Below are 17,276 nucleotides of genomic sequence, written 5' to 3' on the forward strand. Positions count from 1 at the left end.
ACAAGCTAATATAGGTGTTCTTGGCATTGTCCACACCTACAATTGTTTCTAAACCTTTATCAGCCTTGTCTCCTATTTCAACCTGCACTGATTCTAGAGCTAAACTTTGAAGTCGTTTTGTCTCAGTGTAGTGCCATGGGAAAATCCTATAGTGACTCAACTGGTATTTAGAAATTACTCCGCTAGTTGATAGGACTGCTATTAAATATGGATGGAGAAACTATAGGTTTTGATTCATTTTTTTAAATATGGCTTGTTGCTCATACTTTATTCCAGTCATCATCTAGCCTTCGTCTCCTGCCTTGTTCAGACGTCGGTGTTCAAAGTGGATGCCTTGAGTCACTAAAGACTGCCGCGATCTGGAGAAAATGGCCGCTTTCCACGCCGCTGACACATGTCTCCTCAACATTTCCTAGTGGATCTTACATACTTCTACAATCCGAGGTAACTTTCAAAGAAAGACGTGATTCTTCTACCCTTTTCAATACTACATAGCCACCCTACGAATATGTGCTCCTTTGTCAATTCGAGGTTAACTTCTGTCGTTTTATTACATGTATAACTTGTTATGATAAATTGTGAATTGGCACTTCCCCTCGTATAAAAAAAAAGGAATCCTTTGTCTTCAGCCGTCAACCGGTAACTATGCGAAACGTACATACCTTCTTTAACATACTCACCCTTTTTAAATTATTCTTTTTATTCTTTTTGCAGTATCAGCTGTAGTCAGACGATTTCCGTGAGCCTTCTATGTGCCACAGCCTTACTGACTTCCTGAGTCACGACAAGGGAAGTCACAACAGATGTCTTGCCCGGTGTCAAAATGACTGTTATTACTTTTACTCACCACCTTCGATGACCAGATAGTGACTCACTTTTCAACGAATTATTTAAGCCCAAACATCCCCAATGTAGGAAATTATTGAACTCTCTTCTAGCAACAATCATCACTTGCACAAACAGCTTTGTGATATCTCCTTCCATACACTCGAGTGTTTTGTTTCCCATCTCCCCTTTGCTATCGGCAAGAAGATCTTTATCTTTCAATCAATATCTCAAATAAACTGCGACTAACTGGTATGATTACATTTCTCATTTCCCAGAGTCTTCATGTTTTCTCTTCAAGGTCCACATGCAAATCGTCATGATCCCCCTCACCCTCATCATCCCCCTGGCCATAGACACATCAAACAAAACGAGAAGGGTGAATGGGTCGACTCTGGATCAAATGCCCAATTTGTGGAGCAAATAAAAAGCGGTGATACCATTTTCTTCCATACGTCAAATTGTACTTGGTGCTACAACGGCACCTGTTCGAACAACTCGCCATGGAACATTCCTACCGCTTCTGGTGGAAATAAGAACGACCTGATCATTGTTATCCTAAACAAAGGTTACTTTGTGATATCCTGCATCCCTGGCTCCCATACCAAGGAAGAGGTACGAGACAAACTTACCGAGCTCAAGTACTACACCTGGCCCCAACACAGCAAGGTCATCTGTCTAGTTCCATACTCGGAATATGACTAGAACCCACGTCCATTAGTGCCGCATCAGAATTACGCAGTGGATGAGTTCATCAAGAATTACATATCACTCATCTGGCTGGAAAAGGCCATCTACTACTCCACGGACAACTTTCACAATTTCACAATTGGCCGGGGAAATGGTCAAAGTGAAAACCTTGGCCAGCTGGCTCCCGGTATGTGGATGAAGAAAATCTATGGTGGTGTATTCCATGATTATAACGACAACATCATTCCCAAGATTTCCGACGAGTTTCAAGTATTCGATAACACGGATAAGAAGAAAAATCTATACTCGAATTCGGCGTGTCATGCTCCGAAGAGTTACGAACCCTATTTTTTGTTCGACAAAAATATTCCCCTGGACTATTTCTTGATGTTCCAGTTTCAGGGACTGTCCAACCCAATCTATGCCAGATTCACTCCGCAGTTCATCGAAAGTGGCTCATTACATAACGCTCTTAAAATTATTATGGAGATCTTGTTTGGGACCCCTCTGCGTACGTACAACAAAATCACTTGCCTTTTTCCCACCTGGGACTATCAGCAGGCTTCCATTTCCGAAGAAAATTTGGTCCATGATACTATCTCTAGATTGGAACTGCTCAGCAACTCTGTCAAAGCCGTGCTGGGACAATCACGTTGGGAAGTTCTTCTAAGGCACCACTTTATTTGGGCATCCCTCGCCTACAAACCAGACGAAAAGGGGGGTTTTTTCATGTCGTCGCCTCAGCACAAGCATCTGCCATTATGTTCTGAATGGGTGCCAACATTTTCGGATCACAGCCTGGCTTTTACTACACTTGATGATCCTATGCTGAGAGATATCCCTCCAAATGGATTCGCTTTCATCTCGATCGGGGACAGGAGACCATACGCAAAGTGGAAGGCGGATTTAAAGATTCCTCTCAATGGCAAACCTGACACATTTGTTATCATGCGCGATGCGCGCGACGTGGCATTTGTGCGTATTGCTAAGAATGCCATGGAGGACCGCAGACTAACTCAAACAATATTCGACATCCGCAACATTTTACATCATAGAAATAAAATAGCAAGTTCCCGTGCCTCTGCACACGTTATTTTCCCAGTAGATGAGAAGCTCCGGGAAAAAAATCCAGCCGTTCAGGCCAATTTTAGACAGCTGTTTGATCAAATTATTGCTGTCCACACCCCGGGACAATTTGCGACATGGGATCCATATTGCTATAAAAAACACATGACTGAATCGGAACTTTTTTTAGACATAACACTGTCCAGCAAAAGGCCTCGCAAGACGATATTTCACCCCCTGCAGAAGTTTGGTCAATTGGCTATCGGCGAGATGGATATGTGCATCGAAACTTTTGACAAGTCCACCACAGTGAGGACGTGTTTTGCAAGCATGGAATGGGCAATATTTACTACCCAAAAAGACCTCCCACATTTTTTGGAGTCTCGACAAGGAATTGTGATCAATTTAGACACTTATCAACAATTTGATGTCTCTTGTCCAGATTTCCAAGAATCGTTTGAAGAGACGATCGTTGTTTTATATGATAGCTTGCATTGTATCATCTGTCGCTATCCTCGGGGATTTGATAACGACATTGATGTATGGAACAAACTGGGCAGATTTGCATCAACATTGTTAAAACCCATCGAGCCCTGGAGATTAGTTACTATTAACAGTAACTTCTCTGCCTGGCCGGGAGCGAACCAGTTTTTTAACACTGGGATGCGTGTAGCGTGGTTCCCCGAAACATGTCTCCTCTCAATAATCCGATCCGATCATGGACTAATCGAAGTTGCAGGAGCAAGGTGGGATGGCGAATTAACAGAAGTCCCTATACCTTTAAGAACCCTATCATTTGATATTGATTAGCATTTTTTCATTTATATTGCCGGCTTGACATTGGCTTTTTTTTTCCCTCCTGTTTAGCCAAGTACTATTTTTGTTTCCATTGATGCTGATGGGAACCGGCTTGCTTTTGCCGCTATATTTGATTTTGTTGTTCTGTTCCTAGTGACATGAGTTCTTGTTTTATTATCTACCTTAATAATCCAATACAACCCACTCTATCTGTTCATCGGGAATACCAATAAAATGGTTAAACTTCTTGGTCGCCCGAATACAATTGTTCCGTGTTCATCAACTATGGCCGGATTGCCCCAGTAACAGGCGAGCACTCTTGGAGTATAGGAGAAGATGTATTTAGATTATGTTTAATTTTCGAGAAAAGACCCTCTGTATTCGTGTACTATAATCTTTCCTAATTGGAAAATTCTATATTTCCCGTGCTCATGTGTACCAGGTTTCATCAGCAGAATTGCACCGATTCTTTCGCAACGATTTTTTTTTTTAGAAAGGGTCACGTTTACGGTTACGGTTACGTGCAGCTTGGACAACTTAGATTGTCTTAAAGTAGTGAATACCGTTGTCAAAGTGCCTGAGATATAACAGCCCTGAAAAGTCGATGGAGGGAGATGGATATCTCTTTTCTCTGCATTCGTAGTTACTATCCCAAGCTAAAAGTGCTAAATGGGTAAACAGTACCGGGGGATACATAACAGGTATGGCCAACCGTTAGGACGATAGCCAGTGATCCGAATTTCATTAACAAAGGAGATCTTACGCAACCTTGTGAGTGATAGCCATCAAAATTCGTCTTGTGCCCATTGAAATTCCTTCTCTCGCCTCTTGTGAAATGTAAAACCCATACCGTTGAACAGAATTCCTGTCTTGGTTTGTCGACTGATCAAAAGGTGAAAATATATATACCTAATACAATCATGAAAAATAGCGCTACACATCGGCTAGATAGCCTCAATACAGTTTACTTTCAACACTTAGAAAATAGACACGAGATAGGCTTACAGTAATAGTTTGGTTCACTATCACAGACAAGCCCACAAATCTACAGTGAATATCTCAAGAATTAAAACGATATATCACTGGATAACTCGACGTAAATAGACCAAGGAAAGAGAGCATTGAAACACTTGTAACAAGGAGAGACAAATAAACATCTAGTTGGTACGTTCAAATGTTATATCGGTCTATGCCAATTTTCAGCTTTCCATTAAACCTCAATTTTACATGTATTTACACACTTGCGGTTCTAAATTTAAAAACATTTATAAAACCCCAGCCATCCTTCTTCCAAGGTTCAACTTGTAAACTATATTTTTTTAATGGTATATTAGAAACAAGCACATGCACTATTTTACTGGCTCTTTCTAGCACAATTTAGATATTGTAGTGACTCAAAATAATCCCATCAACTCATCAAATGAGGACGACGTTTCTAAAAGACCGTTATCAAGTAATGATCCCAGATAATACAGCTCGTTTGGATCTAACGTAGTATCCATATTTGATGATGTCGAGGGCATCGACGAAAAACAATTCTCGTCGTGACTAGTAGAAGAGTCATAAGTTGGTAATAAACGGTTCCGATCTTGCCCTTGCCCTTGTGATCCGGTAGGTTGCAGAGATTCTGCAGAGTTGCTAGTGCTATTACTGAACCAGACATTTTTGGTACACTGAAATAAAATACCGTGTAAGAACCAGCTGCGAGGGAAAAAAGAGAAGAGAAGAAACGGGATTTTAGCGGATAGAATTTGCATACCTGACTATCTTGTTCAATCGGCTCTTGTGCTGCTCTTCTAAACAGTTCTCTAATCGTACTCGTTACATGTCTTGGAAATGACAAGTTTGTAATTGCTTCTTCAAATGGTATTCTGGGTCCTTCTGGGTTCATAAACCTATCGTTGAGTGTGCTGAGAAGTCTTCCAATATGGGCGAATGGTCTTCCACCTTCCATTTTCGCCACGTTCCGGATGCGTTCAACAAGTTTGTCGATATAGTACTCTGCCTTGAGATCAACCGGGGCGTATATTGGGTTTACTTGAGCCTTTACTCTAAAGGCAATGACGCTCATCCGCATGAGAATGACTGCACAATAATTCGTCCGTGCAATGAAAATAGTGGGTATTTTGAAAGCATCTTTTATATCGATTGAAAAGGAAATGTCGAGAGTCTTATGTACGGAAGTGACACATGAAATGAGGCTGTTGATTCTTTCCCCACTGTGTATTTCGGCAGCGCTAAGTCCTGATGCTGGTCGGAAGATAATGTCGTCGAGTTCAAAATGAATGCCTACTTCATGCATATGAATTTTCACCAACTGGGCAGCCTGTCGCATCAATTTCTGTTGAATAGTCATTGATGTTACTTTGTATATGCCTTCTCCCCATTGCTTGAGCAGTTTCTCATACGCTTTCAAGGTATATTGCACTCTTGGGTCTTCGAGCTTGAATGCATTGCTTCCCTGGTCTAGAGCAAAATGAGTACTGACCTGCTCCATAATGTGACCAAGTTTCAGCCAGTGAAGAAGAGAGGCATCGGAAGGAACGGTTTCGGTAGATCCTTCCATAATCTCCAAGCACTCATCCGTGTGGTTATTCCAGCGAAGGAGGATCTCACGTTTGTAGCATATTGACACCAGCGCGGACAAGAAATAGAGACAGATCCAGGTACGTCGTGTCTCGATGCCATCGGCATTGAAGGATATCGGGATTCGTCTGGTCGCCTCTTGTATAGAACGAAAGGTCATCTTTTTTTTAGGGACCTGCTTGTTCATCCCAATATCTATTGCCATAATAACAGCGCTGTGCACTAGCTGGTACACGTTAAGCTCTTCAATACGCTCGGGTGAGCTATACCATAGACAGCAAATGATCATAGCCTGGACCAATTCGAGGGATTTTTGCCTCCGCGCGAATATGTATTCACCAAATGTTCTATATGTTTCCTGCATCAGAATAGGCTGAACATCGGGTTTGATTGTATTGATGGATGTAGCAACAATGGCCCAGAATAAAATTGGCTTCTCGCTCCTAACATTCTCCATGGTCGTTCTTGGGGGAAACACTACCATGGGCATTACAGGAGAAAGTTCCGAGACGTATCGTTCAAAGGCTGCCCGGGCAGATTCCATGTCCACAATCCCTCGGCTGATAGCATCACCCTGGCTTTCACGTATCTGATTGTCTATTGGATCACCGGGCTTCTGAGCGGGGGAAGGGGTGCCTATTCCAGGCGGGATGCTGGGTGATGGTACGGAAGAGAGACATCCACAGCAGCAGTTCTTGTGGCCTAAGAGATCCGTTGGAACCCGCTGCTGCGAGTTTGACCGCGTGTTGTCGTCGTGGGGTTGAGTCTGTTGACCAGCAGATGCCTGCAAAGCGCCCATCAAAGTATCGATCTTTGCCTCCAGTTCAGCAACGCGGGTGTCTGTCCTCTTTTTCCGCTTTCGATCGGATGGCGATATTATACACGTGCGACCCAAGTCCGCACACTTTTGGCATGGTTTGATGGCGGGGTTGGGATGCGGCTCACAGCGAGTCTTGAGACAACGACACACATCGCAGGCGCGCGGTCGATAAGGTCGACGGAGGCGAGATTCATGAGCAGGGCTCTTTGTGCTTCTCGGATTGTGTTCGCTCATTGTGGCTGTGGAGGGTGGAAATAGAAATACCAGACGTTGTCTGTCTCCATGGGACCGGCCGTGGTCTGCCTTTTCAAATGTTGTTATAAGAATGTAGAAAATGGCAGTAGCCTCGATGCCTGATGAGGCCAAATAGACTCGATTAATATTATGTCGAGGCAGCGTGAGGCAAAAAGCATCAATCTTTTAACACAGAGACTGTGGTCGGGGAAGCGGCGGGTGTTGGTTCCGGCGGTTTGGCCCGGCGGCATTCCGGAATTGTAGATTCCGTTTTTTTTATATAAACCTACCCTTTGAAGTTTCTAAGATATTATATAGAGTGGAATTAAACAAAAAAGCCTTTTATACTGGCCATAGACTGGCAATGTCTACTTCATTCCTCGGTACACGTACTGATTACAGCCTTTTCAAGTTAGCTGGTACTATACTGGTATTACGCATCCCCTCTCACGGCATTTATTAATATTGAAACTATGTACAGCATACATTATTTAAATTACTGTTAGTCCATGGGGTTCGTAAATGCAACCACACACATACATACATGTTATTTTGGAGACAAGCAATAAAGAAAACAAATGCAAAGAAAATGTCACGTTGGCCCACCACGGTCTACACAGCCGACTCGGGTGTTGGTTATGATATCATTGCTTTGATTTGATTTGATTTGATTTTATCTCATGTCGACTCTCAGCCTCTTCGCGCAAGTTCGCGATAACAAGTTAGTGCAGCGATCGCCACGGGCCAAAAAAGCTGTTGCTGTGTCCTATTTAACTGGCGCTTCTCGGACTCGACTAGCAGAATCCCAATCTCCAAAGTCGCATGCCAATATGACAGACAAAAAACAGACCAAGGATCATCAAGGTGATATCCCGGATGACAACGCCTCACAGGCAACTACTCTAGTGCCCGATACCAATAGTAAGCTGTTCTTTTTTTTTTTTTTATAGCCAAACACGGCAAGCCAGGGCTGAAAATACCATCTAGGCGGATACTACAGAAAACAAGTAGAAGCCGCTGCGTTTGCCGGCCTGAAATGGGGAATTACGCCAAAGAAACTCCATGATAGAAACGCCATCCCGGACCCGGACCACCCTGTCCATAAAATCCCCGCAGAGAAGCAGGAGAAAATGCGCAAAAAAGGGATCAACCCTGTTCTTTATGCAGAGATGAACCAGAATAAGCTGAATGGCAAAGGGACTTTCTGGTGGAAGGTTTCGCAGACGGCAATGGGTGGAGGTTGTATCAAATAAATTGCTACTTTCTGGTGCCGGTTCCGCTTGTCAATCACTCTTTATTATTTATTTATTTATTTTTTGAAGACAATTATATCTTGTGGCTGAGACAATTCCGGAAATCTAAAATTCGTATTCAGCGTGCTGGTTCTGACTAGAACATCGAATAATCAGAGTGAGCTTTCTCTAGGGCTTACCTCGGTGGTCGCCATGACCCCCTGCATATACGACCATCAGATCCTGCATAAAACCTGGGGAATTAGTAGAGTCATACCATCAATTGATGACCATTACTACATTGAGCTCACTTTACACTTCGGGCATCGCTCCAACTACCGTAGATGCAGGATATGCTATCTCATTCATCCTCGGAAATAACCTTCCTTTGCTGATTATCGATGATCAAATGGTACATGTAGAACTTGAAAAAATGGCTCTGCTGAATTTTCCTGGTTTTTAAAAACCTAGATATTTTTTTCTCTTTTTTTGTCAATCCAAAAATGGGGTTTAAATTCTTCTCAAAATTAGTAAAACAGAGTCACAAAGCTGACTATGTCACTTACTCTGATCCTTCATCTTCGGAAAAAAGCCAGGGGCGAAAATAATTCACCCAATCTGTGATAAAAAAACTCCTCGTGACTCTGATCTGCGCTACACAGAGGAATGGCCACTGTTTCACAGCACCCAGGTGCCATTTCAATGTCGGCCACCGAAGTTCTATCCTACTCAACAAAACCGAATTCTCGTGTTCCACAGGACAACGCCCGACACTGGAGACCCTTTGAAGCACTGAAATGAACTGACACTGAATCCCACGTGACTGTGGAACAAGAGATGAGAATTAATTATCTCGCTGTGTTAAAAAGAGAAGCCTCCCGCACTTTGACGACTTTTGTGAGTCAGTAACCAGCATCTTGACAAATACCTTGGCAATCCCACAAAAGCGGTTCATCGACTTCAGTCTTATTCTGGTGCTTGAATCAGCATCTCAAAAAAATAAATAATAATAAAAAAAAAAACAACCAACCGTCCACAGTCTTCATCATGTTCGTTAAAACACTTCTCGTCGCTGCTCTTCCGCTGCTCACCCCAGCTATCGCTTCTCCCTTGCAGAAGCGCGATAACGTTGATGTACGTCTTCTCCAACATCTCAAACACATGGGCTGACATGTAATCAAAAACAGCTTTTTATCTGGGGTAGCGCCAATTTGCAAGACTATGACACGTACTATAGCTTCGCTGCAGGGGCCTGTCAAGCAATCGCCACCCCATCGTAAGACCCTCCTGAAACTTTGAGATACTTTAATTCAACCACTGACGTGGCACAACAGGACTGGACACGTTGGCTCTGCTACCGTCGACTTGAACGCTTCCTGCAATGTCTACGCGTGAGTAATACTTGTTTCCTCTATGTTATATCACAAATGCATCTTGCTGATGCAGGCAAAATCCTACAGATCTTCCGACTGCTCTGGCTCCGTAGCCGGAACATTTAGCGCTCCTGGAATCTCGGATACTGGCTCGCTTAAAAACTCGTTTGGAAGCGTCAAGTGCTCTATTCCAAGCAGCAGTGCTGCTGCTTCCACTACCGCGGGCGCTCAGGCGAGTGACTCCTGTGCAGCCGTATAAGATCGAAGAAACGACAACTAATACTGGCCTGTGATGTAGGATATTGATCTGGACGAGATGCTGTAGACAGAGCCAACAAGTGAGGGCGTCCTATTTTGGTGTAAATGACCAAGTTTGTGTTCGTTGAGCTGGTCGAAAAGTCGGGGATAGCAAGCTTGTATTCTTAATACTCAATTCTGTCATTTAGGGAGCCCGCAAAATTGACATTATCAGTGAGTGCAATACCTTGACCATTTCACCAAGCGCAACTCTAGACTTGAAAGGTTCGAAGTAGACTTGCTTTATACATCAAAGCATTGTAGTCATAACCAAGAATTGTGAATAATTTATGAATTATCGAGCCACAACTCACAGGCGAATATTGTTGTATAATTACACATCATCAAACATCGTAACGATTTCATTAAATTCATTCACCCCAAACTGTGAAGAAACAGCAAATTATCCAAGTTCGGTGGGCCCCTGCCCTCGCACCATACTCGAGCTGTTAGGCTCATCAACTTCATGCACTGTCTGGATACGCGCAGTGCCAGGCGACTGAGGCCGCCGCTCTCCGGCAGATCCTGCTTGTACAGAGTTGCCGTCACTCGCACCCGCCAGTGAGTTTTCATCAGAAATTGAATTATCTGACATGTGCCGGCTATGCGGCGGTCTCACAGAGTCCGAAGCTTCTAATTCGGATATGCCGGTCTCGTCACTGCGGTCACTAATGCGGCGTGTACGTGACTGTGTTGGTCTCATTGTTGGAGGCCCAACTGCTGAAGCTGGAGTTGGCAAAGAGCTGTCCAGTGGATCTCTTTCCATTAGTTCACCAATGTTGGGTGATACGAGTGGTGGCGATATCTCAGGTTGGGACCAACTTGATCTGCTCCAGTCCCTGGGGTTATTGAAATCGGTCGCCATCTCGAAACTAAGCATTCGTCGATCTGTGTATACGGTTAGCATATCTGAAAACTACGCCGGGGAACAATGAAAAGCCATACCGGCCATTTCATGCACGTCATAACTCTCGACTCCGGATGCGTGACGTTCATTCCGGGCCGAAGAGACAACGGTCGTAGCATCGTCGTCTACTTGTAGCTCGGTTGGGCCTTTGCTAGATCTGGCTTCCTGCCCAGATGTGCCGTATAACCATCGAAGGACAAATCCTTTGAGCCCAGCTGCACTTCCTTGGGTGTCGCTAGCGGCCCGATTCCTAGAGCCTTTTTTGCGCCACCAAAGCAGAAAGATGATGGCCGCTGCGGCCACAACGATCAATCCTAGCACGACACCTAGAACCGGAGCAACCCAGGTGGGTAAACCTCCTCCACCCGCGCTTCCAACGGAGATACTTGGAGCTGCGGTCGGACTAGAAGTTGTGGTGGTGTTCGGACCCTGCAACTGATAAGGATAGTATTTTGGGATCGTCTTTGTATATTGAGTCGAAAAGATACTGGATAGCTCTTCGTCGTCCCAAGAAGATTTCGGCGACAGCATTGTCGCACTTCCGTTTTCACTAAGAAACAGAAAAAGTAAGCATGGACAAAAGCAACGAGATCATCTAGCATTGAACTCACTTCCCGCCAATGTTTGCTGTGACCGTGTCGGGGACTCGATAATCATCCCAGATCCGAGGATCGTAGGTGTCCTGGAAGCCAAGTTTGTTTAGGTTGAATATTTCTATGATCTTGTCCAGGCAGGTATACTGCTGGTTCTGAAAAATCCCCCCTATGATCATCATTTGGTCTGGGTATATCGATAGACACTTGTGACCGGTTCGACCATGGCTTGAATTACCAGTATACGCATGTGTCCAGACAAACTGTGGTACGGACAGAATGTATACATCATCTGAAGGCGTGCTGTTGCTTTGGAGTCCATCGTACCCGCCGTAAATGTGTATGTTGAAGGAGGAACGATCTTCAGCAATGGCTAGAACAGAGCAAAAAAGTGTGAGCTGCGGTGGGACATCTCCAGTTGTGTTCTGCTGATACCATTTCTGGCTGGCGACATCATAAACGGAAACGGTTTTCATGAATGTTGGACTGGTTGCTTTCTATAGCCAATATTAGCGCCGTTACGAAGACAAAGCTCGTACACCTACACTGGCGGCGAGTTGGGAATCGTTGAGCCCCTGAACAACGGTAAGGGATACTGGGTTAATGACGCCACCGACAGCAACCAGGACGCCTTGGTCTCCCACTGGAAGCCATTGGATTTCCGCGTTGGCTCGAGCGGGGATACTCCGAGAGCTACTGCGCAATGAGCTGTTGGACCACGTTTCCTGGCCGAGGGTCGACATGTTGACTGTAATCAAGGTATTCGCGGGCGTACTTGCCAACCCATCATTGGCGACAAATGATCCCCATTCGGCACCTCGCATGCCACTGAAGTAAAACCCCAACTTCTCACTCAAACTGGAGACAGCCGCGCCATTCGTGATGTAGCGTGTCATGCCATCTGGAAGATACTTGTCGAGAAATTTCGGCTGGGACTCGGAGCCTGATGGGTAAGCCTCGTACGACAGGACCACGTTGTCGGGTGGTGGGCTGGAGGTGATGGAGCTGCTCAAAAGCCCGCTGTAGAACACGTTTCAGGTCAGAAAAGCCGGTCCGCCAGACGCAATATAGAGAGCGTACCCGTAGAGAATCATCTCATCCTCGGTTGCAAACATGGCGCCATCGACGTAGTTCGGGGCAAAGTTCGACGCCCGACCGCCGAGCGAAGGCATTTGCTGGAACAAGGCCGTGAGGTTGGACGACTGGTTGAACGGCTGGCCGAGAGCGAGGGTGTATGTCGCGCCATCGATGTTGTCTGGGGGCACGCACGGCTGATCAGCAGAAGAAGGAAGAGAGAAAAAGTGAAGCCATCACGCACTGTCTTTCGCCGGGTGGCCCCATTGTCCGTTGGTCAGGCCTCTGCTGCCGAGTTAGGAAGGCGCGACGTGCCGCGAACTGCTCGACTGCACTCACGGGACCCAATACAGGTTTCCTCCGTCCACATACACCGTGTCGCGGATGATGTTTGCTGCTCACATCGTCAGCTCCAGCTTCGGCTGCAAATGCTATCCCAGGATCAGAGGTACGTACCGCGAGCCTCAGCCCAGTTGCACATCGAGACGTTCTGCCACACATCCGACTCCCAACCGATCGCTGATGCTCGCCCGACAGCCACGACAAAGCCCGCCACCGACAACCGCATCGCTGCAGTCCTCCTTCTCTTTCAATTGACGAGACAAGATGATGTTGTTTCCTTGGCGTGGGGCAGGCCAGCGCGCGTGTTTTCATCTAACATGGGAATTCGTGCAGGTGGGATGCTAGAGGCATTTCGGTGAGGCTCAACTGGGCCACCTTCTCACCAGCCCACCGTTACATCTGACCTTTTCTGCAGTTGGAATCAGAGCGGGGAAGGCCGGTCAATAAATGCCAGATACGATCTAGCGGAATAGCCCATGGTGCGAGCTTCGTGTACAGCGCATTATTATTGAAAGCAGACATCCCGCTTTGTTTTTGCATGGACAGGCTCCATTGGGCGCAGACATGACAAATCCGCCTTCTCAGCTCGAACAGACTTCCTAATGCGTGATGGCACAGCGTCTGTGGCATCATCCTAGCGCCAGCTCTAGATGCTCCTAGCCCATATCTGACTCGAATTATTGACCGCCTTTGATGGGTTCTAGTATGGACTACCGGCCCACTTCGGCCGTTGCCTCCGACTCGCAAGCCATTATTATTGTTGACAGATGGGTCCTAGCATGCGGCTAACAGAAGCTCGTCCCTGCCAGTCTATCCGATTCGGGATATTGATCAGCTGAAGAAGCCCAATGAGCCAATTAAAAAACATCTCATCCCCATGTTATTCGGCAGAGCATGGGCTCTGCTGTATCTCTCACATTCAGCCGGGCATATTCGGCCCAATGAAGTATTTTTGAGGGACTCAGATCCCGTTCGCCTACCCAAGTCCGTGGTGTCTGCGTCCGCGTCACCATGGTGCCATCCATACTCGGGGAATCCGACTTTTTCTATCCGAACTAAATATGCTGACACAAGCTTTCAGGGTTGCAGGAGAGACAGAGCGCGAATTGCATCCACATGTAGCGCCTTGTTGGCTGCTCCATCCAATACCCAATATACTACGACGTACCAGATGCAGTTTTCTGAAGAAATCTTCCGAGACAACGAGACCACCCGGACAAATGAGGGGAACGCTGCTTCCAATTATCCCTGCCGTTCGGTGCAGCTAGCAAGTAAGCTGTCATCGTGTTCGTGCTACCTCAGCCTAGTGAAGAACCGGCGCGGAGCCAAGTGGGTTAATTCGTACTATCACTAGCAAAAATAACTAGCCTTTTTTTTTTTTTTTTGCTAACCTACAAGGCTGACCTGATTAGTTTGGTATCTGATTCGCGAACTTATGCAACTATGGCTTAGGCACCGTAGCATTGGGAAGTGAGGGGAATGTTTGTTTTCAAGCTATTATTGTCCTGCCACGAATTTCTTCAGAGAGCCATTAGCTAAATAGTATGTGGCACCTCAACGCACGTTTCGAGGGCTAGCTTTCTGTCGAGTCCTTTTGTTCGCTCTGTTCCTTGCACCTGTATTGCTGTTTCCAGATACAATTGCGCATCACAAAACATTTGGACAAGCTCGCCTATCATGCGGTGGACACTGTTCCTACCTCACTTGGGCCTGGCAGCAGCATGGGTAGCTCAACCCCAGCACACGCAAGCTGGATATCTAGCGCGACGACAGTATTCGGTGTCGGCTCCATGTGTTGCTAGTACCCTCACGGTCACTGAAACAACAACACAAAGCTTTGGCTCGCCTGCTGAGACAGTTACTGTCACATTGGTACGCCGCTTCACCGTCTGTTGAATCATCCACTAACGAATCACTCGCTGCCAGACGCCGACCACTGCTGCCGTATGATTATCCAATCCATGAGGACGAAGGAACATACTAATGTAAACATCTAGACCGTGACCGTAACGCAGTTCTATTCAGACTCTGTTTCGTACGTGGATGCTGGGCCTGCTACCTCGACATCAAGTCCTGTTGCGACTTTGACCTCACCACCAATAACAAGTAGCGCACCGTTGGCAACTTACGCTCCTGCAGTCGTTGAATCTTATAGTGAAATCGACTTTACCAGCACCAGCACCTTTTACACTACCGATATTATAACCGAAACTGAATGCACATGTACAGAAACCGACACCACGACTACAAGCATTAGTACTTATCCTGTTTCCCCGATTAGCTATACTGTGACTACTACCTATATCACTACGTATACAACGGTACTCACATCAACAGTCCCAACCACGATTTCTGATACGATCACTACAACTGCAACAACCGATATTACATTTACAGCTACAGCCACAATATGCACCACGAGCATTTCAGTTAGTACTGCTACTGTTACCGATATCATCACCGACACTGTTTTGAACCCAACAACAGTCACATATCCAGTGACCAACACTGTCTCGGTAACTCTGACGCCTAGTGTCAGAACGATAACAGACTCCGAGACAGAAACTGCGTCAGTAACTGTCACCGATGCTACTACGGCAACAGCAACGATTCTTACAACCGTCAGTACAACATATACAACAACTCTGCCTGCATCCACTATCACCGATGTTAGTACACTTCCTGGTAGTACGATTACGGTTTCCAAGTCTATTGTGACTCTACCACCAAATACGGTCACTATCACAAGTAGTCTTCCAGGAACCACAAGTACCGTCACTACGGTGGTTACTAAACCAGTTACAACTACTACTTCATACAGCATCTCAGTCTGTCCAAGCCGCATTGTCAACCCTACCTACACAGCACCAGGACCTCTACCAACAGACTACACCTGGGGTTGCAAGCCCGGCTTCCTATGCCATCCAAAGAACAAACCGCCTGGTGGTGGTGATTGCAACTTTGAATCGGGCCCACCAGCCGATACATACTACTGTTCACCGGATGAATGTATCCCAAGCCCGAATCTTATCCCGGATCCTGACAAAACATGGGGTGATGGGTACAAATCAGACAAAGTTGGCACATACCCTGTGACTCCCGGATACTTTAATCTCGACCCGAAGAACTTTGGGCTTAATTACAGCGTATTCACTTTTCCAAGGGGGACAGAAGTGACATACGATGACCTTGATCTTTGGCTTGAAGTTGAAATCGATGTCGACACCGGTATACTGAAGAAGAGACAACAAGGTGGTGGAGACACTTATCCAGCCGCATGCTACCAAGAATGTGACGATGCAGAAACTGTTGGCCAAAGTGTGGGGAAAACCCCAGCCCTTTGTCTCACCTCGATGTTTTTGGGTGACGTGAACAGCTGCCACGCTTGCATTGAGTTCCACGCGTCCGACAAGAACAAAATATTTCCATTGCCAGATTTCCAACAATACCTAGATTATTGCAGTACAATAACCAGTACTACCACAACGACGACGACCACTTCAACCAGTGTGTCAGTGACGAAACCTACTGTACCTATAGGGGTTTCTACAGGCAGTACGACTACTACACGAACCAGTATCTCCGAGACTACCTCAGTATCGAGGTCTTCAACAACTACAACTAGCACAGTGACAACTTCTAAAACTTCTATCAGCACATCTGTCCCGCCTTCGACTAGTTCCAGCACTAGCTTCACGACGACAGTGTCGACCAGTTCAGTATCATCTACTAGTGGCACCCAAAGTATTTCAACTAGCGGAGGGACTACCGGTCCTCAAATCTCCACAACCGCATCAACAAGCACGGGACCAACAAGCACGGGATCAAGTAGCACTAGCAGTGGTACTGGAAGCATATCCAGCGGAGGCATCAGTAGTCTTGCTTCTACAACAACAATTTCCACTACCACAGCACTCCCAGGCAATGGGGGAAGTGCTCCTAATAGCCAAAGTCCCACCTCTGGCAGTGTCAGTCCCAGTGGAAGCCAAATACCTACTCGCTCTGGTCCAGCATCACCGAGCTCCACAACACCAGTGTTCCCTGGTGCTGCTCCTCTCACACGCGCGGTTTCTACTCGGTGGCTAGTCCCATTCTGCTTTGCATTGGGGCTGATGACTACTTTCCTCTAGTTTTCTCGCATTCTACGGGAAAATTCGCAAATTTTAATTTCATGGCGTAAATTATATGGAACTTTTTTCATTGATATTCATATTATACCCACAATCCTTTACGCATATGTTTCGTCAGATCTAGATTACTACTTTACTTCATTTTTGGGCGCAGTTTTCCGGGTTTTGTTTTATGGTTATTGTTAAACGACTGACGAAGCCACGCTCTTTTATGCCAACCAGCCACTAATTTATAATGTTCTTGCTGTCCTTATCGAAAAGATTACCATTTCTACGCATGTGGAGCACAGGGACGAAATGAACTCCGAGT

The 17,276-nt window shown here is 45.9% G+C and overlaps 6 protein-coding genes across 6 annotated transcripts; 4 read left to right on the forward strand and 2 right to left on the reverse strand.

Moving 5' to 3' along the window:
* Positions 1–1,110: 1,110 nt before the first annotated feature.
* Positions 1,111–3,390, forward strand: TRUGW13939_10451 (uncharacterized protein; the record flags this gene model as incomplete). Its single annotated transcript, XM_035493563.1, has 3 exons — positions 1,111–1,440; positions 1,531–2,009; positions 2,313–3,390. 3 exons carry the CDS (start codon positions 1,111–1,113, stop codon positions 3,388–3,390), a joined length of 1,887 nt encoding a protein of 628 aa, XP_035349456.1.
* A 1,382-nt stretch (positions 3,391–4,772) lies between these two features.
* Positions 4,773–7,018, reverse strand: TRUGW13939_10452 (uncharacterized protein; the record flags this gene model as incomplete). The annotated part of the gene is made up of 2 exons (XM_035493564.1): positions 4,773–5,051; positions 5,138–7,018. The coding sequence occupies 2 exons, from the start codon at positions 7,016–7,018 to the stop codon at positions 4,773–4,775; spliced, it is 2,160 nt and encodes a 719-aa protein (XP_035349457.1).
* Positions 7,019–7,698: 680 nt separating this feature from the next.
* TRUGW13939_10453 (uncharacterized protein) lies at positions 7,699–8,271 on the forward strand (the record flags this gene model as incomplete). The annotated part of the gene is made up of 2 exons (XM_035493565.1): positions 7,699–7,939; positions 8,006–8,271. 2 exons carry the CDS (start codon positions 7,699–7,701, stop codon positions 8,269–8,271), a joined length of 507 nt encoding a protein of 168 aa, XP_035349458.1.
* Positions 8,272–9,297: 1,026 nt separating this feature from the next.
* Positions 9,298–9,882, forward strand: TRUGW13939_10454 (uncharacterized protein; the record flags this gene model as incomplete). The annotated part of the gene is made up of 4 exons (XM_035493566.1): positions 9,298–9,384; positions 9,438–9,526; positions 9,585–9,641; positions 9,711–9,882. The coding sequence occupies 4 exons, from the start codon at positions 9,298–9,300 to the stop codon at positions 9,880–9,882; spliced, it is 405 nt and encodes a 134-aa protein (XP_035349459.1).
* A 441-nt stretch (positions 9,883–10,323) lies between these two features.
* On the reverse strand, positions 10,324–13,062 carry TRUGW13939_10455 (uncharacterized protein; the record flags this gene model as incomplete). Its single annotated transcript, XM_035493567.1, has 8 exons — positions 10,324–10,808; positions 10,866–11,377; positions 11,439–11,917; positions 11,966–12,440; positions 12,501–12,675; positions 12,739–12,779; positions 12,834–12,888; positions 12,951–13,062. 8 exons carry the CDS (start codon positions 13,060–13,062, stop codon positions 10,324–10,326), a joined length of 2,334 nt encoding a protein of 777 aa, XP_035349460.1.
* A 1,451-nt stretch (positions 13,063–14,513) lies between these two features.
* On the forward strand, positions 14,514–16,966 carry TRUGW13939_10456 (uncharacterized protein; the record flags this gene model as incomplete). The annotated part of the gene is made up of 2 exons (XM_035493568.1): positions 14,514–14,723; positions 14,834–16,966. The coding sequence occupies 2 exons, from the start codon at positions 14,514–14,516 to the stop codon at positions 16,964–16,966; spliced, it is 2,343 nt and encodes a 780-aa protein (XP_035349461.1).
* Between the last annotated feature and the right edge of the window lie 310 nt (positions 16,967–17,276).

The sequence above is a fragment of the Talaromyces rugulosus genome, chromosome VI (assembly GCF_013368755.1).
Source record: "Talaromyces rugulosus chromosome VI, complete sequence".
Taxonomy (NCBI): domain Eukaryota; kingdom Fungi; phylum Ascomycota; class Eurotiomycetes; order Eurotiales; family Trichocomaceae; genus Talaromyces; species Talaromyces rugulosus.